The following is a 26415-nucleotide window of genomic DNA, read 5'->3' on the forward strand; positions in this document are numbered from 1 at the left end:
ACGGATTCATTTTTTTGGCGCACACATTCACTGCTGAGTGTGCTTATCAAAGCAAACATCAGAGAGAGCCAGCCTCTGATTGGAGGACCATGTTATTGGGGTTGCTGTCGGATGGGTGCAGGGTGTTGGAGAGTTGGGGGTGATATTCCCTGCTGTAAATGAGGGGGATCTGGGGAAAGGGGTGGGGGATTGCAAAAAAGAGAGAATAGTTTTAAACCTGTCAACAAAGGAATGCTCTTCTAACTGAGAGTCACCGAGGTACTGAGTTCCTGGAAAATGAATGTGGTTTCTCTAGATTATGGCTGCAGATGTTCAATAGCAATTACAGGAAAGAAACTGTAGCAGGTGCTAAAGTAACGAAAATATTGTCAATTGTTCAATTTGAATCTGGAACTGAGATTTTAAATGTGCTAAAGAGGGGATTAACTGCCTGCTCGAAATGTTCTACCTTCATTGTTACTCAGTAGAAAGACATTGGCTGTCCCCTCAGTGGACTGTGGAATGTGTATTGAAGGTGCCTGTGAAGGAGAGGTTGAGTGAGCTAGAGCTTTTCACACTGTGGAGAAGGAAGAGGGGTGACTTGATAGAGGTGTACAAGGTAACGAGAGGCATCGATAGAGTAGACAGCCAGAGAGTTTTCCCCAGGGCAGAAGTGGCTGTCATGAGGGGACATAATTTTAAATTGATTGGAGGAAGATTTAGGGGAGATGTCAGAGGTAAGTTCTTTTCACAGAGAGTGGTGGGTGTGTGGAATGCACTGCCAGCGGGGGGAGTAGGGTCAGAGACATTAAGGACATTTAAGTGACTGCTGGACATGCACATGGATGCCTGTACATTGAAGGGTGTGTAGGTCAGGTTGATCTTAGATTAAAATAAATGCTTGGCACAACATTGTGGGCCGAAGGGCCTGGACTGTGCTGTACTGTTCTATGTTCTTTGTTCTAAAGTGTAAAGGTGTGTTGGCTATCTTGTATAAATATTTGTTACAAACTAATGCCCATTGCCTCAGGGCAATTTAAACAGCGTGCTGTGGGGGAGGCTGATGATTTCCTTGAGTTTGTGGTTTTAGCTTCAGTGAAGGATGGGGAACCTTGAGGAATTGTTCTCATTCTGTATCTGTGCAAGTCCAAATGTTAAGTCAAATCCAGAAGGGATGGTTACTGTGGCGACGGAATTATCTAAGAGTGAAGTTAATGAGAAAGCAGCTCTCAAGGAAAATCCCAAGAAAATCCCTTGAAAAGGAATTATGTTGATTGGTGCCTGAAGGTCATCGATGAAGGTTATCAATGAAGCCAGCTGGATTCCTGATTACGTTGTCATCACCGCTCTCTTTTAGTTTAAGTTAGGACCGGAAGTGTATGAATTGATTGTGTCATGCTTTGTGCTGTCCTGGGAGGGGATTGAGTGGGGTGAGGATTTTCTGTGATAAATCACCCAGAGGTTACTGAGGCTGGTGTAATCCCAGATGCAGTGAGCTTCTGTAATTTCGATCCAATTGATCCTGTTCCTCTTGTCTCACAGGGAATTCCCGGATCACCTGGACTAAAAGGTGAACAAGGTGAAGAAGGTCCACAGGTAAATGACACTGTACCTTATAATATCACACATTGAATGTAAATACTGTTTAAGCTTCCAATTGAAAATGTTTTAGCTCAGAGAATGAGACAAGGTAATGTAAACTCAAAGGCCAAAGGAGCGCAGAGATCTGGAATGATCCTGCACTAATTGTTTGAAGGTGTACATAAATGTTAGGGTGGCTGTTATATGAAGTATTTGAGATTCTAACTTTTATTGTTTCAGGCATGGAATTAACATTTATGCTCAGTCTTGACAAATGAACGTTTGGGATCTGAGTGGGTTCTCATACACCAGACCCTGCTCTTTCAGAAGGATGTCTGGGTCTTGGAGAGGGTGTGCAGGAGATTGGGATTGGATAGGCACAGGGAAGGTAGTAGTACTATGAAGGGTATAGAGGTTAGTCTGATCATAGAGTGGGATAAAAGGTGGGCACAACATCGTGGGCCGAAGGGCCTGTACTGTCTATAATGTTCTATGTTCTAAGTCTCCTCCACTGTTTGATTATGGCTGTTTTTCTCAATCCTCTTCTCCAGCCTTCTCCCTGTAACCTTTGATCCCCTAACTTATCACATACCTGTCTACCTCCATCTTAAATACATTCAGTGATGTGGCTTCCACAGCCCTCCATTGTAATGTGTTCCACAGAGTCACTAATCTCTAGCTGAAAAAAATCCTCCTCATCTCAGCTCTTTAGGGTCATCCCCTCACCCTGAAGCTGTGCCCTCGGGTCCTAGTCTCTCCTCCTGGTGGGAACATCTTCCCCATGTCCACTCGATCCAGGTCTCTCAGTATTTTGTAAGTTTCAGTCAGGTAGAACATGGAACAATACAGCACAGAACAGGCCCTTCGGCCCTCGATGTTGTACCAACCTGTGAACTACTCTCAGCTTGTCCCCCTACACCATCCCATCATCATCCATGTGCTTATCTAAGGATTGTTTAAATCTCCCTAACGTGGCCGAGTTAACTACAGTGACTGGTAAGGCATTTCCATGCCCTTACACTCTAATTAGATTAGAATAGATTACATTACAGTGTGGAAACAGGCCCTTCGGCCCAACAAGTCCACGCTGACCCGCCGAAGCGCACCCCACCCATACCCCTACATTTACCCCTTTACCTAACACTATGGGCAATTTCCCATGGCCAATTCACCTGACCCACACATCTTTGGACTGTGGAATGAAACCAGAACACCCGGAGGAAACCCACACAGACATGGGGAGAACGTGCAAACTCCACACAGTCAGTCGCCTGACTGTGAGTTCTTTACTCTCTGAGTAAAGAACCTGCCTCTAACATCTTGGGGCGGCACGGTGGCACAGTGGTTAGCACTGCTGTTTCACAGCGCCTGAGACCCGGGTTCATTTCCCGACTCAAGCGACTGACTGTGTGGGGTTTGCACATTCTCCCCGTGTCTGCGTGGGTTTCCTCCGGGTGCTCCGGTTTCCTCCCACAGTCCAAAGATGTGCAGGTCAGGTGAATTGGCCATGCTAAATTGCCCGTAGTGTTAGGTAAGGGGTAAATGCATGGCTAATTCACCTGACCTGCACATCTTTGGACTGTGGGAGGAAACCCACACAGACACGGGGAGAATGTGTTAGTCAGAGGGGAAATGGGTCCGGGTGGGTTACTCTTCGGAGGGTTGGTGTGGACTTTTTGGGCCGAAGGGCCTGTTTCCACACTGTAGGGAATCTAATCTAATCCTCTGACCATCTTGTATGTCTCTATCAAATCCCCCCTTAGCCTTCTTCTCTCTAATGAGAACAGACCCAAGTCTCTCAGCCTTTCCTCATAAGACCTTCCCTCCAGACCAGGCAACATCCTGGTAAATCTCCTCTGCACCTTTTCCAATGCTTCCACATCCTTCCCGAAATATGGGGACCAGAACTGTACACAATATTCCAAGTGTGGCCGCACCTGCGTGTTGTATAGTTGCAGCATGATATTGCGGCTCCGGAACTCAATCCCTCTCCCAATGATCCCCCCTCATCCTTCTAAACTCCATCGAGTACAGACCCAGAGTGCTCAACCCCTCCTCATATGACAAGCCCTTCATCCCCAGGATCAATTTTGGACCATCTCCAACACCACCACATCTTTCCTCAGATACAGAGTCTAAAACTGCTCACAGTATTCTAAATGCAGTCTGACCAGAGTCTTATACAGTTTCAGCAGTCCATCCCTGTTTTTGTATTCTAGCCCTCATGAAATTAATGCGAACATTGCATTTACCTTCCTAACTGCTAACTGAACCTGCATGTTAACATTAAGGGAATCCTGAATCAAGACTCCCAAGTTGCTTTCTGATTCAGATTTCTGAAGCCTTTCCCTATTTATAAAAAGGTCCATGCCTCCATTCTTCCCACCAAAGTTCATGACCTTACACTTTCCAACATTGTATTTCCATCTGCCACTTCTTTGCCCACTCTCCCAGTCCTTCTGCAGCCTCCCCAGTTCCTCGACACTCCCCGTCCCTCTACAAACTGTCATCTACAAACTGAGCATCCATGTCCTCAGTTCCTCCGTCCAGGTCGTTAATGTATAATGCAGCTTCACTAGTCTCTAGCTGCCATCCTGAAAAAGACTCCTGTTTGCCTACCCTCTGCCTTGTGCCAGTTAGCCAATCCCCTCTCCCCGTTAGTACCTTGCCCCTAACACCATGGGATCTTATTCAGCAGCCTCCTGTGTGGCACCTTGTCAAAGGCCTTCTGGAAATCCAAACAGATCACATCCACTGGCTCCCCTTTGTCTAACCTGCTCATTACCTCCTCAAAGAATTCTAACAGGTTTGTCAGGCATAACCTCCCCCTGACGAAACTGTGCTGACTCAGCCCTACTTTATTGTTCACTTCCACGTGAATCTTATCCTTAATCATAGAAATCATTTGAGTCCCTACAGTGTGGAGGCTGGGCCTTTGGCCCATCAAGTCCACAGTGACCCATCCACCTTCCTGTAACGCTGCATTTCCCACAGATAACCCACTTAATCTGCACACCCTAACACTATGGGAAATTTAGCATGGCCTATCCACCTGACCTGCACATCTTTGGGCTGTGGGAGGAAACTGAAGCACCCAGAGGAAACCCACGCAGACACGGGGAGAATGTGCAAACTCCACACAGTTGCCCTCGGCTGGAATCGAACCTGGGTCCCCTGGTGCTATGAGGCAGCAGTGCTAACCACTGAGTCACCGTGCTGCCCTAATAATGGATTCTAAAATCTAACCAATGACTGAGGTCATGCTAACTGGCCTGCTTCCTGCCTCTCTCCCTTCATGAACAAGAATATAATGTTAACCATTTTCCAAATCTCTGAGACTCTGCCTGATTCCAGTGATTGCTGGAAGATCATCACCGATGGCTCTACAATCTCCTCAGCTATCTCCGTCAGACCTTTTGGCTTCCACAACACCTTCTCTCGACACTGACCGCTACCCCCTGATATGCTGCTGGTGTCTTCCACAATGACGTAAAGTACCTATTCAGTTTCCCTGCAACTTCTTTGTTCCTCATTGCTATGTCTCTAACCTCACTTTCCAGTGGTCCAGTGTCAATGCTCTGTCTCTCTCTTACCTTTTAGATATATTAAAAAAGTCTGACAAACTTCTTTTATATTACTAGCTAGCTTATTCTCATATTTCATCTTCTCCCCTTTATTGTGTTTTTGAGCTACCCTCTAATGGTTTTTAAAAGCTCCCTGAGCCTTTGAGAAAAGTAGAAGTTGCTGGAAAAGCTCAACAGGTCTGACAGCATCTGTGAAGAGAAATCAGAGTTAATGTTTCAGGTCAAGTGACCCTTCCTCAGGAGAGAGCTGAGCTTTTCCAGCTCATTCTCCTTTTGTCTCTGATCACAGCATCGCAGTTTTTTCCATTTCCCTCATCCTTTGGTTTCCCGTGGATCTTCACCACATTGTATACCTTTCCATTTGCTTCTATGCTGTCCCTGCCTTCCCTTACCAGCCACGGTCGCATCATCCTCCCCTTGGTATGTTTCTTCTTCCTTGGATTAGATTATCCTCTTCAGGTCAAGAAAGGCAGCCTTCCCTTGAGCTTTCCAATTTTCTCCCGTCCCATTGTGATGCCCTCTTTAACTGAGTGAACTAAGAGATGTGTTTCCAGGGGTAGGAGGGTGAGGGAGCAGAGGGAGGGGGATTGAAGAGAATCAGGAAAAGCCGCACAGGGAGAGGGGAGGGGGATTGTTTTACACAGTGAGGTGTTGGGGTCTGGAAGGTGCTGCCTGAAAGGACAGTGGGAGCAGATTCAATCAGAACTTTCACACAGGAACTGGGGAAACACTGGGAGCTTTGATTAATTGGCTAGTTACTTCATAGCACCAGTATAGTAGTAATGGGCAGAATGGCCTCTTCCTGTGCTGTATCACTCTGATTTTGCTGTCATTCTGTCTCGGATGGAGTGAATGTTGTGTGTAACCCTGGTGGGTTGGGGGAGACCAGGGGTGGGTGAGGTGTGACGGTGGGTGTCCCTCACTGTGTCCATACTCTGATTGCAGGGTCCGAGAGGAATCCAAGGACTGCTGGGTGCTTCTGGAAAGCCAGGCAAGAGGGTAGGTATGAACGTCACTGCATTTGGTCTCGTTTAAACTTTCTTTTGGGAATCCCTCTGAGGCAGGGAAATATGAAACATCACACACAATAAATCCATGTCAATTATTGATCTGTTTGTTTGATTAAACACAGAAGATGCTCTTTCTCAGATATTATTCCATTTTCATAATTTCATTTTCCACCCTTGTATCCCTTATCCATTTCTCAATCTCTAATTATTAAAATCTCTTCTCTATTCCCCAATCCCTATTCCCTGAACTCCAGCTCCCAATTCACATGCATTGATCCCAATTTTCTGTGATTTTTCCCAAATTCCCAGCTTCACGCCTGACCTCCGCGTTTTCTGGCTGGGTTGATTGAGGAATCCTGGATCTCTGTTTCCTATTCCTTCCTGTTCCTTTCCCCTAATTCCTCTCATGTCATTCCTGCAGTTTCCTTCCATCTGTTCCTTACAATGTTCTGTTGTCATTCCCAGGGTCGTCCTGGTGCTGATGGATCCCGGGGAATGCCAGGAGAACCTGGAGCAAAGGTAATTAACACATCACCGAGCTCTGCTCATCAACAACAATGTGCATTTATATAGTGTCCTGAATGGATCCAAACATCCTCTGGAGCATCACACAGGTGATAAAGGAACAGAATGTCCCATGGTGTCCCATGAAGCAGGTGACCAGAGTCTTGGATAAAGAGGGGGCTTTGAGGGGTATGGAGGGTCAGGAAGCAAACACCAAAATGTGGGGGCAGTCTCAAGTGGGGGAGCACTGCAGATGGTGGGTGGATGGATATCTCAGAGGGTTGTGGGTCTGAGGGCAATCTCAGATATCTGCAGGTGGACAGAGTACTGGAGGTTTAAAATTCCAGACGAGAACTTTGAAATCGAGCCAGTTCCATGTGGGAAATCAATGTAGGTCATTTAATAATGGAGTTGGATTAATAACAGGGTCACATAACCGCGCGCTCATACAACGACAGGGTCATATAATTAACAAGGTAGTTTGCCCGAAATGTCGATTTTCCTGCTCCTCAGATGCTGTCTGAACTGCTGTGTTTTTCCAGCACCACTCTAATCTAGAATCTGGTTTCCAGCATCTGTAGCCCTTGTTTTTAACCTCGGTAATATAGTGATAGAGTCATGTAATAGCAGAGTCACACAATAACAGAATCATAGAGTAACAAGGTTATGTATGAACAGGTTCTAACGCCCATGGTCAGGGACTGACTGTCACTCGTGGAGACGGGGGGCTCTGACAGGAGGACAGAGAGAATGGGAGTGAAGGGTGAGGGTGAGGTTTGGGGGTGAGGGGTGAGGGATGGCTGTGACAGGAGGGGTGGGAGGTGTAGGGTGGGGTGTGAGGGTGAGGGGTGGGGGTGTGAGGGTGAGGGGTGGGAGGTATAGGGTGGGGTGTGAGGGTGAGGGGTGGGGGTGTGAGGGTGAGGGGTGGGGATGAGAGGTGTAAGGTGTAAGGGTGAGGGGTGGGAGGTGTAGGGTGGGGTGTGAGGGGTGGGGGTGTGAGGGTGAGGGGTGGGAGGTATAGGGTGGGGTGTGAGGGTGAGGGGTGGGGTGTGAGGGTGAGGGGTGGGGGTGTGAGGGTGAGGGTGTGAGGGTGAGGGGTGGGGGTGGGGGGGTGAGGGTGAGGGTGAGGGGTGGGGGTGTGAGGGTGAGGGTGTGAGGGTGAGGGTGAGGGGTGGGGGTGAGGGTGAGGGGTGGGGGTGGGGGTGGGGGGTGTGAGGGTGAGGGGTGGGGGTGTGAGGGTGAGGGTGAGGGGTGGGGGTGTGAGGGTGAGGGTGTGAGGGTGAGGGGTGGGGGTGAGGGTGGGGGTGTGAGGGTGGGGGTGTGAGGGTGAGGGTGAGGAGTGGGGTGTGAGGGTGAGGGTGAGGGTGAGGGGTGGGGGTGTGAGGGTGGGGGTGGGGGTGGGGGGTGTGAGGGTGAGGGTGAGGGTGAGGGGTGGGGGGTGTGAGGGAGGAAAGCTTTGAGCTGAAAATTCATTCTGGTGAATATTATGTTTTCCTTGACCTTATCCATCACTCCCTGCACGGCCTTTACAGTGAAGTGAAGTGTGAATCCATTTCAGAGGCAGGCACTAATATCGACACATGTCCCCAGGCACACATGTCCCCAGGCACACATGCACGCAGCCAGCATAAACGTTCACAAGTACATGAAAACCTTTCATTTGCACGTGTTCATGTATACAACCACTTGTGCGAGTATGCACTCTCACACTTCAACAACTGCAGTCACACAGACATCCACATACAGCTGAACACTCACAACACAAACTCATGCCCACTCTCCCCTTCACTCAAACGATGACACCATCGATGATACATTCACACTCAGTCACTCTGTGAAACACTCCCTCCCTCCACCCACAAGTATCTCACACACATTCACCCTTGCACTCATATACACACATGCAAAAACTTTTGCACACACTCACTCTCACATACACACTGTCACACACACACACGTGCACAATCACACACATTCATTCACGTGAGTACACTCCCTCCCACACACACAATCCCACCTGAATAAATGCACACACTCATTCTCACCCTCACAGACACCGCACACACATAAACTCTGACACACACACTCACACTTTCTCTGTCACACCCACCCACACACATACGCAGGCATATACATGTGCACAGACACACTGTCTCACTCACACACATACTCAGAATTTCTCTCACACAGAACGCTGACTCTCTCTCTTTCACATACACACACACACACACACACACACACAGGAACACAGCTATACACACACTCACGCCAGTACACACACAAACACACACACGGAAACACAAACATACACAAACACGCGTACACACACACACACACGGAAACACAGGCATACACACACTCACACACAGGCACAGGCACACTTAATAGCAACAGAGACATGGAGGAGGAGATTGGGAGGCAGATTTTGGAAAGGTGCAGAAGTAACAGGATTGTTGTCATGGGTGGCTTTAACTTGCTAATATTGATTGGAACCTTCTTCACACAAATACTTTGGATGGAGCTTATTTTGCCAGGTGTGTCCATGAAGGATTCCTGACTCAATATGGAGATAGGCCGACTAGAGGGGAGGCCATATTGGATTTGATGGTTGACAACGAACCAGGTCAGGTGTCAGATCTATCAGTGGGACAGTGTTTTGGTGATGGTGATCACAACTCCCTGACCTTTACTATATTCATGGAAAGGAATAGGTGCAGATGGTATGGGAAAGTATTTAATTGGGGGAGGGGAAAGTACAATGCTATTCAGTTGGTACTGTGGAGCATAAATTGGGAACAGATATTCTCAGGGAAATCATGACAGAAATGTGGGGCTTGTTTAGGAAGCACTTGCTGTGAGTGCTGGACAGGTTTGTCCCACTGAGGCAAGGAAGGGATGGTAGGGTGAAGGAACCTTGGGTGACAAGGGACATAGAACATCCGGTCAAGAGAGAGAAGGAAGCTTAGTTAAGGTTGAGGAAGCAAGGATCAGACAAGGCTCTAGAGGGTTACAAGGTAACCAGGAAGGAACTGAAGAATAGATTTTGGAGAGCTAGAAGGGGACATGAAAAAGCTTTACTGGGTAGGATTAAGAACAACCCCAAGGTGTTCTACACTTATGCGAGGAATAAGAGGATGGCCAGAGTGAGGGTACGGCTGATCAGGGATAGTGGAGGGGACTTGTGTCTAGAGTCAGAGAGGTAGGGGCGGCCCTTAATGAATACTTTGCTTCAATATTCACTACTGAGAGGGACCTTGACATTTCTGAGGACAGCGTGTAACTGACTGATATGCTAGAGCAGGTTGATGTTAGGAAGGAGGAGGTGCTGAAAGTTTTGTAAAAACCTAAGGATAGATAAGTCCCCTGGGCCAGACGGGATATGCCTTAGGTTACTACAGGAAGCGAGGGAAGAGATTACTGAGCCTTTGATGATGCCCTTTGTGTCCTCACTGTCCAGTGGAGTAGTCCCAGATGATTGGATGATGGCAATTATTATTCCTTTGTTTAAGAAAGGGATTAGGGATAATCCTGGGAATCACAGACCAGTCAGTCTTACATCAAGGTATTAGAGAAGATTCTGAGAGACAGGATTTATGATAACTTGGAAAACCATAGTTTGATTAGAGATAGTCAGCATGGCTTTGTGAGGGGCAGGTCATGCCTCACAAACCTTATTAAATTATTTGAGGATGTGACAAAACACATTGATGAAGGTAGAGCAGTGGGTGTGGTGTATATGGATTTTAGCAAAATGTTTCATAAAGTTCCCCATGGTAGGCTCATTCAGAATGTAAGGAGGCATGGGATACAGGGGAATTTGTCTGTCTGGAGACAGAATTGGGTTGCCCAAAGAAGACAGAGGGTGGTGGTAGATGGAAAGTATTCAGCCTGGAGCTCGGTGATCAGTGGTATTTTGCAGGGATCGGTTCTGGAACCTTTGCTCTTTGTGATTTGTATGAATGGCTTAGATGAGGAAATGGAAGGGTGGGTTAGTAAGTTTGCCGATGACACGAAGGTTGGTGGAGTTGTGAATAGTGTGGAGGGCTGTTGTAGATTACAGCGGGACATTGACAGGATACAGAGCTGGGCTGAGAGGTGGCAGGTGGAGTTCAACCTGGAAAAGGGTGAAGTGATTCATTTTGGAAAGTCGCATTTGAATGCAGAATACAGGGTTAAAGGCAGGATTCTTGGCAGTGTAGAGGGACAGAGGGATCTTGGGGTCCATGCTCATAGATCCCTCCAAGTTGCCACCCAGGTTGATAGGGTTGTTAAGAAGGCATGTGGTGTGTTGGCTTTCATTAGCAGGGGATTGAGTTTAAGAGCTGCGAGGTTATTCTGCAGCTCTATAGGGCCCTGGTTAGACCACACTTAGAATATTGTATCCAGTTCTGGTTGCCTCATTATAGGAAGGATGTGAAAGCTTTAGAGAGGGTGCAGAGAAGATTTCCCAGGATGCTGCCTGGACTGGAGGGTGTGTCTTATGAAGAAAGGTTTTCACATTGGAGTGAAGAAGGATGAGAGGTGACTTGATCGAGGTGTACAAGATGTTGAGAGACATAGATAGAGTGGATAGCTAGAGACGTTTTCCCAGGACAGAAAGGGCTATCATGAGGGGGCATCATTTTAAGGTGATTGGAGGAAGGTTTAGGGGAGATGTCAGAGGTAGGTTATTTACACAGAGGGTGGGGCGGGGAGGGGGCGGGGGGTGGAATGCACTGCCAGTGGGTGGGAGTAGGGTCAGGGACATTAGGAAAATTTAAGAGACTTTTCGATAGGCCCATGGAAAATAGTACAATGAAGGGAATGTGGGTTAGTCTGATCTTAGAGTGGGATTGAGGGCCGAAGGGCCTGTACTGTGCTGTACTATTCTGTGTTCCATCAGGCAGGCGCGCACACGCGCACACACAGACACACACACACACACAGACACGCACACACGCACGCACGCACGCACACACACACGCACGCATACACACACACGCACACACACACACGCACACGCACACGCACACACACACACAATAAGATTATAAAACACAAACTTTATAACAAAAGTTTACAGTGTGGTGTAACTGAAATTGTTTATTGAAAAAGACCATGTTGGTTTCAGTTCTTTCATATGTAAATAGCAAAACTATTTTTAAAAGTTACATTCTCAAGTGAACTTTAACAATTGGTATAATGTCAGCCCAAATAATGTATTGAAGGTGTTAGCTTCCCTGTGTGAGGCTGTCTGTGCCACAATGGTCAGACTGATTCTTATCTAAAAAACGGATTTACAGAATCTTACATGGATTCCTGCAGTTTTTGAGCAAATTAAAATGTAATTCTGCAAGTACAAATTCACCCCACAAACTTGTATGTGTATGTGTGTACGTAGGTGTGTGTATGGAGGGGGAGGTTACGAGTGTCTGTGAGAGGGTGTGTGTACATGTGTGAGTGTAAAGGGGTATAAGTCTGTGAGTGTGTGTTTGTGGGAGTGTATGTGTGAGCGTATGAGAGGTATGCTCATATATACACTCACACACACACACACCCTCTTACAGACTTATACCCTTTTACACTCACACTCACACACAGATGCATATATGCCCCACCCCCCCCACACACACACGCACACATACACACCCACATATAAGTTTTTGGGGTGAATTTGTACTTGCAGAATTACATTTTACTTTGCTCAAAAACTGCAGGAATCCATGTAAGATCCTGTTAAGCCACTTTTTAGACGAGAATCAGTCTGACCATTGCGGCACAGACAGCCTCACACACGGAAACTAACACCTTCAATACATTATCTGGGCTGACATTACACCAATTGTTAAAGTTAACCTGAGAATGTAACTTTTAAAAAAGGTTTTGTGATTTACATATGAAAGAACTGAAACCAACACGTCATCCTAAAAGATGAGAGACTTAACAACAATCCAGGTCCTTCTCAATATATAATTTCAGTTACATCATACTGTAAACTTTTGCTATAAACTCTGTGTCTTACGATCTTATTCTCCACAACCACCTGATGAAGGAGCAGCGCTCCAAAAGCTAGTTCTTCCAAATAAACCTACTGGACAATAACCTGGTGTTGTGAGTTTTAACTTTGTCCACCCCAGTCCAACACCGGTGTCTCCAAATCATGACACACACACACACACACACACACACACACACACACACACACACACACACACACACACACACACACACACACGTGCGCATTCTCTGTACCTGTCGTATTCTTGAGTTGCTTTTGTATTTTTTCCAGGGGGATCGTGGTTTCGATGGATTACCAGGCCTCCCAGGGATGAAAGGAAACAGGGTGAGGTTTCCATCGCATTGCACTTGCACCCCACACCCAACCCCCTCAACCTTGACTATTCACCCGATCCATGCCCCTCATGATCTTATAAACCTCTATAAGGTCATTCCTCAACCTTCTATGCTGTAGTGAAAGGGTCCCAGCCTATCCAGACTCTCCTCATAACTCAAGCCTTCCACTCTCAGTAAGTCCTGGTAAATCTTTTCTGAACTGACTGCAATTTAATAATATCCTTCCTGTAACAGGGCGACCAGAACAGTACACAGGACTCCAAAAGTGGCCTTACTACTGTCCTGTATAACCTCATCCTGATGTCGCAACCCTTACACTCAATGGTCTGAGTAATGAAGGCAAGCGTGCTAATCGCCTTCTTAACCCCCCATCTAACTGTGATGCAACACTCTAAGAATTATGTAGCTGAACCCCTAGGCCTCTCTGTTCCACAACACTCCCCAGGGCCCGACCAATAACTGTATAAATCCTGCCCTGGTTGGTTTTACCAAAATGCAGCACCTCGTATTTATCTAAATTAAACTCCATTTGCCACCTCTTAGCCCATTGACCCAATTGATCAAGATCCCTTTGTAATCTTAGATGTCCTTCTTCACCATCCACTATTTGGTGTCATCTACAAGTGTACTAATCACACCTCCTCAATTCTCATCCAGATTGTTTTATCTAAATGACAAAGGACAGTGGGCCCAGCATTGATCCCTGTGGAACACCACTGATCATAGGCCTCCAGTCCGAAAAACAACCTTCCACCCCACCCTCGTCTCCTGTCATTAAGCCAATTTTGTATCCAATTGGAAGCTGTCCCTGAATTCCATGTGATATAACTTTATTACCAAGCAGAACCTTGTCAAAGTTTTAACTAATGTCAATGTAGATCATGTCTACTGCTCTACCCTTATCAGTTATTTCCTAACATCCTCAAAAATTCAAATCACGTTTGTGAGACATGATTTCTTGTGCACAAAGCCTTGTCTCTCCAAATGCACACAAACCCTATCTCTCAGAATCCCCTTCAATAACGTACCTAACACCGATGTCAGATTCACCAGTTTATAGCTCCCAGGGTTCTCCTTACACTCTTACTGAAATAAAGGCACATTGACCACCCTCCAGTCCTCTGGAACACACCCTTAGCTGTAGATTACTTAAATATCCCTACTATGGGCACCACAATTTCTTTCCTAACATCTAACAGCCTCCTGGGATACCATGGTCAGGTCCCAGTGTTTATGTTTATTAAGACCCCCAGCACCTCGTTGCCTGTATTGTGGACTGTTTTCAAGGCATCAATATTTATTTCGCTGAGTTATCTGGCCTCCATATCTTTCAGATGCAAACTATTCATTTGGTATCCTTCCCATTTCCTGAGGTTTAACACACAGATAACCTCATTGGTCGTTAAGGGGCCCGACTCCCTCTGTAGTCGCTATTTTGCTCTTAATGTACCTGGAGACACGTTTTGGATTCTCCTTATCCTTATCTGCCGAGGCTATCTCTTATCCCCTTTGTGCCCTCCAGGTTCCCCTCTTAAGGATACCCTGACACTCTTTACACATTTCAAAAGATTCACTTGATCCAAGTTGTCTATAACGTTTGTTTCATTCCTATCATTACCAGCCTTACCCATCACTCTAACAGGAACGGATAGCCTTTCAATCTTTTAAATTCCCGAGAATTCTGCACCAGTCTCCTCTGTCTGTTCTGATGGGGCAGTCACACCCTGCCAGGTATAAACCTACTGAATCTCCATTGTATTCCATGGTAGGCAAATCTCTCTCTCATCTCCAACCCCCAACCATTCCACTTTCTATCTCTCTATCTCTCTCTCTCACTTTGTCTCTCTCACCCCCAACCTCCACCCATTCCTCTCTGTCTCTTTCTCTGTCTGTCTGTCTGTGTCTTTCTATGTTTCTCTCACTCTGGCTCTCTATATATCTTTCTGTCTGTCTCTCTCTGTCTGTCTGTCTGTCCCTCTCTCTCTCTCTCTCTCTCACACACACACACACACACACACACACACACACACACACACACACACACACACACTCTCTCACATCTTCAATCATTCCCTTTCCTCTCTATGTCTCACCAATCACATGGAGAACATGGTTTGCCAACTTGGGACAGCTTGCAGTGACATCACCTTTCAGATAGGCTCCTTACTCAGCACCTTCCTACCCCACAACCTCCAGCAAGACAAGGGCAGCAGATACATGGGACCACCACCCATGGGACCACTGCAAATTCCTCTCTGAGCCGCTCACTTGGAATATGTCACCACTCCTTCAGTGTCATGGTTCAAAATCCTGGAATCCCTTCCTTTGCAATACAAGGGAACCCTTTTCCTGCTGTAATTATTTCAACGTGAGATTGGTTTGATACTAAACTTTCTTCCACAAGAATAAGGCTTTGACCCTTTTTTTGAATGTACCTTCTCGTACCTCCCACAGAGATTGGGCAGGAGGCTCAGTGACCAGACGGAGACAGATCGAAGGGAAAAGCTCCAACAGGGGGTTACCGGGGGGAGTTGTTAGGATCTGGAATGTGCTGCCTGGAAGAGGAACAGATTTAATCATAGCTCTCAAAGGGAATTGCAGGTCTGTGGGGGAAACGCCCAAGGAGTGGTCGATGCTGGATTAATCTTTCAAAGAATCAGCACGGGATTGTTGGGCTGAATGGCCTCAATCTGCCCTGTAGGATTGTCTGTGATTTCACTCTACAATGACAGGCAGCACAGCAGCGTTTGTGAGGTTTGTTATTCAGGAACGAGGCAACAATTCTTTTCTGACGATTGTGTTCAGTACAAGCTGATGGGATTCCTTTGGTAATGTCTCCTTCATACTGCTTTCATGTAAAATATATTGTTTCAGCTTTTGCCAGTGTTTGGGCGATGGCAGGTCCCAATGTTTAAGGAAGTGAGATGGATTAAATGTGTAACTCAGCTCTTGCTGTCTGTTCACAGGGTGAGACCGGGGCAATGGGTCCCCCTGGTCCTCCTGGAGAAGATGGGGAACGGGTGAGTCTGTGCAGCTCCTTCTTCTCTCTTTATTAAATGAATCATCGCTCAAAATCGAAGAGGATCTCCTCTCTCCTCCTGACCCTCCTTGACCCTCCAGCAAAGTATCTACTTTGATCTTTTGTTTTCCACAGGGTGACGATGGAGAGATTGGTCCACGAGGGTTACCTGGTGAAGCTGTAAGTTATTATTTTGAAATAATCTTCTACAAACCAATTCTCTCTATGTGGCAAACAATGTCAGAAATACAACACACAGGATCCCTGGTTTATAAATCTAGAAATAGGTAATAACAGCAAGAAGGTTACAAGGAAACTTCATCACTCCCTGGGTAGGCCTCAGCTGGTGCATAGTTTGTAAATGAAAGGGCGGTTCTGGGTTTAGTTGAAACAAAGGAAGGTTGTTGTGGTTCTGTTCGCCGAGCTGGGAATTTGTGTTGCAGACGTTTCGTCCCCTGTCTCCGTGACATCCTCAGTGCTTGGGAGCCTCCTGTGAAGCGCTTCTGTGATCTTTCCTCCAGCATTTATAGTGGTTTGTATCTGCCACTTCCAGTTGTCAGTTCCAGCTGTCCGCTGCAGTGGCCGGTATATTGGGTCCAGGTCGATGTGCTTATTGATTGAATCTGTGGGTGAGTGCCATGCCTCCAGGAATTCCCTGGCTGTTCTCTGTTTGCCTTGTCCTATAATAGTAGTGTTGTCCCAGTCGAATTCATGTTGCTTGTCATCTGCGTGTGTGGCTACTAAGGATAGCTGATCGTGTTGTTTCGTGGCTAGTTGGTGTTCATGGATGCGGGTTGTTAGCTGTCTTCCTGGTTGTCGTACGTAGTGTTTTGTGCAGTCCTTGCATGGGATTTTGTACACTACGTTGGTTTTGCTCATGCTGGGAATTGGGTCCTTTGTCCTGGTGAGTTGTTGTCTGAGAGTAGCTGTTGGTTTGTGTGCTGTTATGAGCCCTAGTGGTCGTAGTAGTCTGGCTGTCAGTTCGGAAATGCTCCTGATGTATGGGAGTGTGGCTAGTCCTTTGGGTTGTGGCATGTCCTTGTTCCGTTGTCTTTCCCTTAGGCATCTATTGATGGAATTGCGTGGGTATCCGTTTTTGTTGAATACCTTGTATAGGTGTTCTTCTTCCTCTTTTTGTAGTTCAGGTGTGCTGCAGTGTGTTGTGGCCCTTTTGAATAATGTCCTGACGCAGCTTCGTTTGTGTGTGTTGGGGTGGTTGCTTTCGTAGTTCAGGACTTGGTCTGTGTGTGGGGCTTTTCTGTATACCTTTGTGGTGAATTCTCCGTTCGGTGTTCTCTGTACCATCACGTCCAGGAATGGGAGCTGGTTGTCCTTTTCTTCCTCTCTCGTGAATCGGATTCCTGTGAGTGTGGCGTCGATGATCCGGTGTGTGTTCTCAATTTCTGTATTTTTAATGATTACAAAGGTGTCGTCCACGTATCTGACCCAGAGTTTGGGTTGTACTTGCGGTAAGACTGTTTGTTCTAATCTTTGTATTACTGCTTCTGCTATGAGTCTAGAGATGGGTGAGCCCATGGGTGTTCCGTTGATTTGTTCAAAGGAAGGTTGACTGGTAGTGATGCTTTTGCCCGAAACGTCGATTTCGCTGCACTTTGGATGCTGCCTGAACTGCTGTGCTCTTCCAGCACCACTGATCCAGAAAATGGTTGTGATCATAATTCACTTAGAATTAGACTCATTATGGAAATTGAATAAGAGCTTGAGTGTTACAGAAAAGGGACGGATTTTGTTGAAGTTTTTGCCTTGAATTCATCAGGATACCTCGCAAGACTACCAATTCACGTGAAACATCAACATTTATATTGCTTAGGAAGACAGTGCTGATTGGTTAACAGAGGCATTCACCTGTCAAGTGCACCAATTAATGATGATTGACAATTAGCAGCCAGCTTGACTCTAATTGGTCAGTCATTGCCCTAGTGCCACACAGGAGAGTTTAAATTAGTGTGTCAGTGGGACTAGAACCAGAGCAGTTGGTCAGCGATAGGCAGTGATTGAGGATAAGGGAGAGGTTTAAGTAAGTTTGCACCTCCTCCCCCTCCCCTCACTCAACGGCCTCAGCTGAGATTTTTCTGCACATCCATCCACCTCGCCTACTGTGTCCATTACTCTCAATGTGTTCTCAAGGTCGGGGAGACAGGACACCAACTTGCGGAGTGTTTCAGGGAACATCTCTGGGACACATGCACCAAGCAATCCCACCACCCTGTGGCTGACCACTTCAACTGCCCCTCCCACTCTGCCAAGGACATGCAAGCCCCGGGCCTCATCCACCACCAAATCCAAGCCACCTGACGCCTGGAGGAGGAACCCAGGGACCCTTCAACCACACGGAATCAACATCAAATTCACCCGATTCCAAATCTCCCCTCCCCCCCATCTCATCCCAGACTGTCCTCAGCACTCCAACTTGGCATTGCCCTCTTGAACTAACCTACCTGTCCCTCTTCCTTCCCACCAACCTATCGCAATTACCGCCCACCTGCATCTACCTGTCACCTTCCCTGGAACCTTCCTCTCCAGCCCAACCCCCACCCTCCCATTTATCTCTCAGCTCCCTTCCCTGCGCTACATTCCTAATGAAGGGCTTATGCCCGAAATGTCGACTCTGCTGCTCCTTGGATGCTGCCTGACCTGAATCTAATAATAAGAACAAGCAGGTCCAGGTTAATGAACACAGTGGGACTTGTGGTTTAAAGTGTAATTATTTTAATGCAAGGAGTATAACAAGTAAGGCAGATAATCTTCGAGCCTGGATTAGTACATGTGACTACGATGATGCGGGAATGACCGAAACATGTTCGAGAGAAGGGCAGGAAGGGTTACTCAATGTTCTAGGCCTTAGACATTTCAGGTACAATCCTGGAAAATGAAATCAGACAAGACCCTCGAGGGAGGAACTTAAACAAGGAAATAGGAGAGCTAAAATAGACCATGAAATGATCTTAGAAAATAGGATTAAGGAGAATTCCCAGGTATTTTGTAGATATACATAAGGAGCAAGGGAGGAACTAGGGAAAGGATAGGTCCACTCAATAACAAAGGAGGGAATTTTTGTGTGAATCCAGGGGGAAGTGTGTGATATCCTTAATGAGTAGTTTATCTCAGTATTCACCAAGGGGAGGGAACTGGATGATGGTAATGTTAGGGAAGGATATATTGATATTCGAGGACATGTCAATATTAAAAAGCAGAAGTGTTAGGTTTCTTGAAAAACATTTAGATAAATCCTAGGGTCTGACAGTATCCATCCCAGGATACTGATGGAGGCAAGAGAGGAGATTGCTGAGGACTTGACAGAGATCTTTAAATCCTCTTTTACCACAGGCAAGGTCCCAGAAGACTGGAGAATAGCCAATGTCATTCTTTGATTAAGAAGGACAACAGGAATAATCCAGGCAGTTCCAGGCTGGTGAATCTTACATCAGTGGTTGGGAATTTATTGGAGAAGTTTCTCAGACAGGATTTACTCACATTTAGAGAAGAATGGACTTATTAGGGATAGTCACCATGGCTTTGTGCGGGGTTAGCGTGGCTGTGTGCGGGGTTAGCGTGGCTGTGTGTGGGGTTAGCGTGGCTGTGTGTGGGGTTAGCGTAGCTGTGTGCAGGGTTAGCGTGGCTGTGTGTGGGGTTAGCGTGGCTGTGTGTGGGGTTAGCGTGGCTGTGTGTAGGGTTAGCGTAGCTGTGTGCAGGGTTAGCATGGCTGTGTGTGGGGTTAGCGTGGCTGTGTGTGGGGTTAGCGTGGCTTTGTGCAGGGTTAGCGTGGCTGTGTGCAGGGTTAGCGTGGCTGTGTGCGGGGTTAGCGTAGCTGTGTGCAGTGTTAGCGTGGCTGTGTGTGGGGTTAGCATGGCTGTGTACGGGGTTAGCGTGGCTTTGTGCAGGGTTAGCGTGGCTGTGTGCAGGGTTAGCGTGGCTGTGTGCAGGGTTAGCGTGGCTTTGTGTGGGGTTAGCGTGGCTGTGTGCGGGGTTAGCGTGGCTGTGTGTGGGGTTAGCGTGGCTGTGTGCAGGGTTAGCGTGGCTGTGTGCAGGGTTAGCGTGGCTTTGTGTGGGGTTAGCGTGGCTGTGTGCGGGGTTAGCGTGGCTGTGTGCGGGGTTAGCGTGGCTGGGTGCAGTGTTAGCGTGGCTGTGTGCGGGGTTAGCGTGGCTTTGTGCAGTGTTAGCGTGGCTGTGTGCGGGGTTAGCGTGGCTGTGTGCAGGGTTAGCGTGGCTTTGTGCAGGGTTAGCGCGGCTGTGTGCAGGGTTAGCGTGGCTGTGTGCAGTGTTAGCGTGGCTGTGTGTGGGGTTAGCGTGGCTGTGTGCAGGGTTAGCGTGGCTGTGTGCGGGGTTAGAGTGGCTGTGTGCGGGGTTAGCATGGCTGTGTGTGGGGTTAGCGTAGCTGTGTGCAGGGTTAGCGTGGCTGTGTGCGGGGTTAGAGTGGCTGTGTGCAGTGTTAGCATGGCTGCGTGCAGGGTTAGCCTGGCTTTGTGTGGGGTTAGCGTGGCTGTGTGCGGGGTTAGCGTGGCTGTGTGCGGGGTTAGCGTGGCTGTGTGCAGTGTTAGCGTGGCTGTGTGTGGGGTTAGCGTAGCTGTGTGCAGTGTTAGCGTGGCTGTGTGCAGTGTTAGCGTGGCTGTGTGTGGGGTTAGCGTGGCTGTGTGCGGGGTTAGCGTGGCTGTGTGCAGGGTTAGCGTGGCTGTGTGTGGGGTTAGCGTGGCTGTGTGTGGGGTTAGCGTAGCTGTGTGCAGTGTTAGCGTGGCTGTGTGCAGTGTTAGCGTGGCTGTGTGCGGGGTTAGCGTGGCTGTGTGCGGGGTTAGCGTAGCTGTGTGCGGGGTTAGCGTGGCTGTGTGCAGGGTTAGCGTGGCTGTGTGCAGGGTTAGCGTGGCTTTGTGTGGGGTTAGCGTAGCTGTGTGCAGGGTTAGCGTGGCTGTGTGCGGGGTTAGCATGGCTGTGTGCAGGGTTAGCGTGGCTTTGTGTGGGGTTAGCGTGGCTGTGTGCGGGGTTAGCGTGGCTGTGTGCAGTGTTAGCGTGGCTGTGTGCGGGGTTAGAGTGGCTGTGTGCAGGGTTAGCGTGGCTGTGTGCAGTGTTAGCGTGGCTGTGTGCGGGGTTAGCGTGGCTGTGTGTGGGGTTAGCGTGGTGTGTGCGGGGTTAGCGTAGCTGTGTGCGGGGTTAGCGTGGCTGTGTGCGGGGTTAGCGTGGCTGTGTGTGGGGTTAGCGTGGCTGTGTGCAGTGTTAGCCTGGCTGTGTGTGAGGTTAGCGTGGCTGTGTGCGGGGTTAGCGTAGCTGTGTGCGGGGTTAGCGTAGCTGTGTGCGGGGTTAGCGTGGCTGTGTGCGGGGTTAGCGTAGCTGTGTGCGGGGTTAGCGTGGCTGTGTGTGGGGGAGGACTTCTTTCACAAACAGAATTGATTTTTCTTGTGGTGATGAAAATAATTGATGAGGGTAAGGCAGTGGATGTTGTCTACTTGGACTTTAGTAAATTGTTTGCCAAGGTCCCCCATGGTAGGTTGGTTCAGAAGATTAAACCACATGGATTTCATGGTCAGTTGGTAAGTTGGATATAAAATTGACCTGGTCATAGATGACAGAGGGTAATTGTAATGGGGTGTTTTTCTGATTGGAGGTCTGTTACCAGGCATGTTACACAGCGATCAATGCTATTGCTTATAATATGTAATTAATAATAGATGGACGTACATGATCTGAATTGTCAGCTTGCAGCTGATATAAACTTGGTCGAGTTGTGGCTAGTGAGCAAGGTTATTGAAGGATACAGCAGGATATAGATGAGTTAGAAAGCTGGGGGGCAAAATGGCAAATAGATTTTAATTCAGACAAGTGTGAGGTGATGCATTTTGGGAGGTCAACTGCAAGAAGATCAGATCAGCCATGATCATGTGAAATGGTGGAAGGAGATCGAAGGGCAGGATAAAAACCCGAGTGGGGTCAGTGAGAGTGACCCTGGGGGTGAACAGGGGGATAAATACCTGAGGAGGAGAGGGGGGTCAGTGAGGGTGACCCTGGGGGTGAACAGGGGGATAAATACCTGAGGAGGAGAGGGGGGTCAGTGAGGGTGACCCTGGGGGTGAACAGGGGATAAATACCTGAGGGGGGGGGGTCAGTGAGAGTGACCCTGGGGGTGAACAGGGGGATAAATACCTGAGGAGGAGAGGAGGGTCAGTGAGGGTGACCCTGGGGGTGAACAGGGGGATAAATACCTGAGGGGGGGGGGGTCAGTGAGAGAGACCCTGGGGGTGAACGGGGGATAAATACCTGAGGGGGGGGGTCAGTGAGAGAGACCCTGGGGGTGAACAGGGGGATAAATACTTGAGGAGGAGAGGGGGGTCAGTGAGAGTGACCCTGGGGGTGAACAGGGGGATAAATACCTGAGGAGGAGAGGGGGGTCAGTGAGAGTGACCCTGGGGGTGAACAGGGGACAAATCTTTGAAGGTGACTCAAAGTGACCTTGGCTTGATTCAGAAACCAAGATTCCAGTTTGAGTGAGTTGTGTCTGGAGAGAGTGATAAGGAACTTAGTTTTTGTAAAAGCTGGAAGAACTGCAGACGTTGTAAATCAGAAACAAAAACACAAAGGCTGCTGGAAAAACTCAGCAGGTCTGGCAGCATCTCGTGGAGAGAAATCAGAGTTAACATCTCAAGTTGAGTGACTATTCCTCACAACTGACTTTCTGTTGCTGTAGCCTGCTGGGAATAGAGTGGGAGTAAGAGAGTCAGGATCAGAGTGGGGCTGGAAATGCACAGCAGGTCAGGCAGTATCCGAGGAGCAGGAAAATCGATGTTTCAGGCAAAAACCCCAAAGGGCTTTTGCCCAAAACCTCGATTTTCCTGCTTCTCAGATGCTGCTTGACCTGCTGTGCATTTCCGACACAACTCTGATCCTGACTCTAATCTCCAGCATTTACAGTCCCCACCTCCGTCCAGTGGGAATAAGGGACCCCCATTTGGTGACTAGTGGATAAGGTTCCTGGTTTATTGTCTGTCAGTGATAAAGTTGATTCATGTTGGTAAGGTTTGAAATGGCAGGAGAGGTTGGGCCTGTGGAATGTTCTTCCTATAATATGTCGGAAATTAGGGAACTTCCCATCTCCATGGTAGCCATATATTCAGGAAGTGTGTTCAGCTGCAGCACCTGATTTATCACATGGAGTTCCCAGAGTTGCGGATGGACTCACTATGGGACATCCATGAGGCTGAGAATGTGGTGGATAGCACATTCAGCAAGTTAGTCACCCCAGCTATGCCTGTCTCTTTGTCGGTTACATGGAACAGTCTATCTTTCACAGTTACACCCGGCACCTTTTCCTCCGCTACATTGATGACTGTATCAGCGCCACCTCATGCTCCCACAAGGAGATTTAACAGTTCATCAACTTCACAAACACATTTCACCCCAACCGTAAATTCATCTGGACCATCTCAGAAACCTCCCTCCCCTTCCTGGACCTCTCCATCTCCATCAACAGCTCCCAGGTGGACCAGTTCCACCACAGAACACACCAAATAGCCTCCTTCTTCAAAGACTGCAACTTCCCCTCCCATGCAGTCAAATGCCCTCCAGTACATCTTATTCACTTCCCGCACCTCTGCCCTTGAACCCCACCCCTCCCAACACAACAATGACAGAAACCCTCCCCCCCCCCGTCCTCACCTTCCATCTCACTAACCTCCATATACATCACATCATCCTCTGCCATTTCCACCACCTACAAACAGATCCCACCACCAGAGATATATTTCCCTCCCCACCCCTATCCACTTTTTGTAAAGACTGTTCTCTCCACGAATCCCTCGTCAGGCCCACACCCCTCCCCTCCCGTCCTGGCACCTTCCCCTGACACCACAGGAATTGCAAAACCTGCACCCACACCTCCTCCCTCACCTCCATCCAAGGGACCAAAGGAGCCTTGTGGGTGGCACGGTGACACAGTGGTTAGCACTGCTGCCTCACAGCGCCAGGGACCCGGGTTCAATTCCCAACTCAGGTGACTGACTGTGTGGAGTTTGCACGTTCTCCCCGTGTCTGCGTGGGTTTCCTCCGGGTGCTCCGGTTTCCTCCCACAGTCCAAAGATGTGCGGGTCAGGTGAATTGGCCATGCTAAATTGCCCGTAGTGTTAGGTAAAGGAGTAAATGTAGGGGAATGGGTGGGTTGCGTTTTAGCGGGTCGGTGTGGACTTGTTGGGCCGAAGGGCCTGTTTCCACACTGTAAGTAATCTAATCTAATCAACCTTCCAGTTCAGTGAGCAAACTTACAACCGGAGGATTTAGATGTTTCATGCGCGGTAGAGGGGGCTGTAAAGGAGGTGGGGGAGTGGGAGAATATCCCAGCTGTACTGAAGGAGGGCACCTTGGAGGGCTCTCTCAGCAAGGCCATATGGGTGCAGCAGGGGAGGAGGAGGGGTGCGATCACTTTGATGGGATTGTACTACAGGCCTCCCAACGGCCAGTGGGTGAGACAGGAACGGATATACAGACAGATGATGGAAAAATGTGGGAACAACAGGGTTGTTATGGTGAGTGATTTTAATTTCCCTGATATTGCCTGGGACTCCCTTTTCACCAGGAACTTGGATGGAGGAGAATATGTTCAGTATGGTTCAGGATGGTGTTTGTAACAATATGTCAGGAGGAAGTGTTGGGTATTTTGAAAAGCATTAAGGTAGACGAGTCCCCAGGGCCTGATGGGATCTATCCCAGAATGCTGAGGGAGGCAAGGGAGGAAATTGTTGGGGCCTTGTATGAAATATTTGTGTCCTCTTTCATCACAGGAGTGGCCTCAGAGGTCTAGAGAATAATCAATGTTGTTCCTGAGTTTAAGAAGGTCAAACCAGGCGATCTGGGAAATTACAGACTGGTGAGCCTTATGTCAGTGGGAGAGAAATTAGAGAAGATTCACAGGGGCAGAATTTACTCACATTTGCAAAAGTATGGAGTCTTTAATAATAGGCAGAAAGACTGTGCAGGGAAGATCATGCCTCTCAAACTCAAGTGACGGAGATGATTGATGAGGGCAGGGCGGTGGATGGAATCTATATGGACTTTAGCAAGGCACCTCATGGTAGGTTGGTACATATTGAATTTGCAGTGAGCGTGTAAGATAGATACAGAACTGAGTTAGTCACAGAAGGCAGGCAGGAGCGATGGAAGGGTATTTTTCTGACTGGAGATCTGTGACTGGTGGCAATCTGCTATAGCAGCCCTGTTTGTAATATATATAAATGAAGGAGAATGTAGGTGGTCTGATTAGTAAGTTTGCAGATGACACAAAGTTTGTGGAAGGGCTGGGGATAGTGAGGAGGATTGCTAGAGGATTTAGCAGGATACAGGATGGCTGAAAACTTGAGCAAAGAAATGGCCGATGGAGTTTAATTGGGACAAATGTGAGGTGATACATTTTGGAAAGTCTAATGCAGGAGGGATGTATACAGTAAATGGCAGTATCAACACATGGAGAAATCGTGGTGTACAGGTCCACAGTTCCCTGAAAGAGGCAACATAAGTGGATAAGGTGGGCAAGAAGGCGTATAAGATTAAAAATCATACAACACCAGGTTATAGTCCAACAGGTTTATTTGATAGTTTACACTTTTGGAGTGCTCCAAAAGCCAGTGCTTCCAAATAAACCTGTTGGTCTATAACCTGGTGTTGTATGATTTGTAACTTTGTCCTCCTCAGTCCAACACCAGCATCTCCACATCAAGATGTATAGCATGTTGTCTTCAACGTTTGGGACATTGGGTATAAACATATTGGAAAGTCATATTGCAGCTGAATAGAACTTTAGTTAGGCCACATTGAGAATCCTGTGTGACGTTCTGGCTGCCGCACGGCCAGAAGGATGTGTAGGCTGTGGAGAAGATACAGAAACAGTTGACCAGGATACTGCCTGGTACTGCCTGGTACTGCCTGGTACTGCCTGGTTTGGAGGGTATTAGCACTGAGGTAAGATTGTACAAACTTGGTTTATTTTCACTTGAACAGCAGAGTCTGAGAGGTGACCCAGTAAACGTTTACAAAATTGGGAGGCATGGATAGAATGGATAGTCAGTCTTTCTCTCAGGATAGAAATGTCAGTTACTAGGGCCATATGTTTAAGGTAAAGGGGGGAGTAAGTTGAAAGGAGATGTGAGAGGCAGGTTTTTTACACAGAGGGTGGTAAGTCCCTGGAATGTGCTGCCAGAGAAGATAATGGAGATGGATACAAAAGCAGTGTTTCAGGGGCATCTTGGGAGATACATGAATCAGCTGGGAATATCGATTTTGTAGAGGCAAAGGGTTTTTAGTTTAGAAAGGCATAATGTGTCAGTGCAATCTTGATGGGCCGAAGGGCCTGTACTGTCCTTTGGTTCTTGTGTTGAATGGTGAGGCAGGATTGATGGGCTGAATGGTCTGTGGC

At 47.8% G+C, this 26415-nt stretch overlaps 1 protein-coding gene across 2 annotated transcripts in view; it reads left to right on the forward strand.

Annotated features, from left to right (window-relative positions):
- The window catches only part of LOC132819213 (collagen alpha-1(XI) chain-like), a 220848-nt gene that overhangs the window by 58584 nt on the left and 135849 nt on the right, over positions 1-26415 (forward strand). For both annotated transcript variants that reach the window (XM_060830676.1, XM_060830677.1), the window contains 6 exons: positions 1522-1575; positions 6090-6143; positions 6620-6673; positions 12927-12980; positions 15958-16011; positions 16146-16190. In XM_060830676.1, coding sequence (XP_060686659.1) covers positions 1522-1575; positions 6090-6143; positions 6620-6673; positions 12927-12980; positions 15958-16011; positions 16146-16190 — 315 coding nt within the window. The remainder of the gene's footprint in view (positions 1-1521; positions 1576-6089; positions 6144-6619; positions 6674-12926; positions 12981-15957; positions 16012-16145; positions 16191-26415) is intronic.

This window comes from Hemiscyllium ocellatum, chromosome 9 (assembly GCF_020745735.1).
Source record: "Hemiscyllium ocellatum isolate sHemOce1 chromosome 9, sHemOce1.pat.X.cur, whole genome shotgun sequence".
NCBI lineage: Eukaryota > Metazoa > Chordata > Chondrichthyes > Orectolobiformes > Hemiscylliidae > Hemiscyllium > Hemiscyllium ocellatum.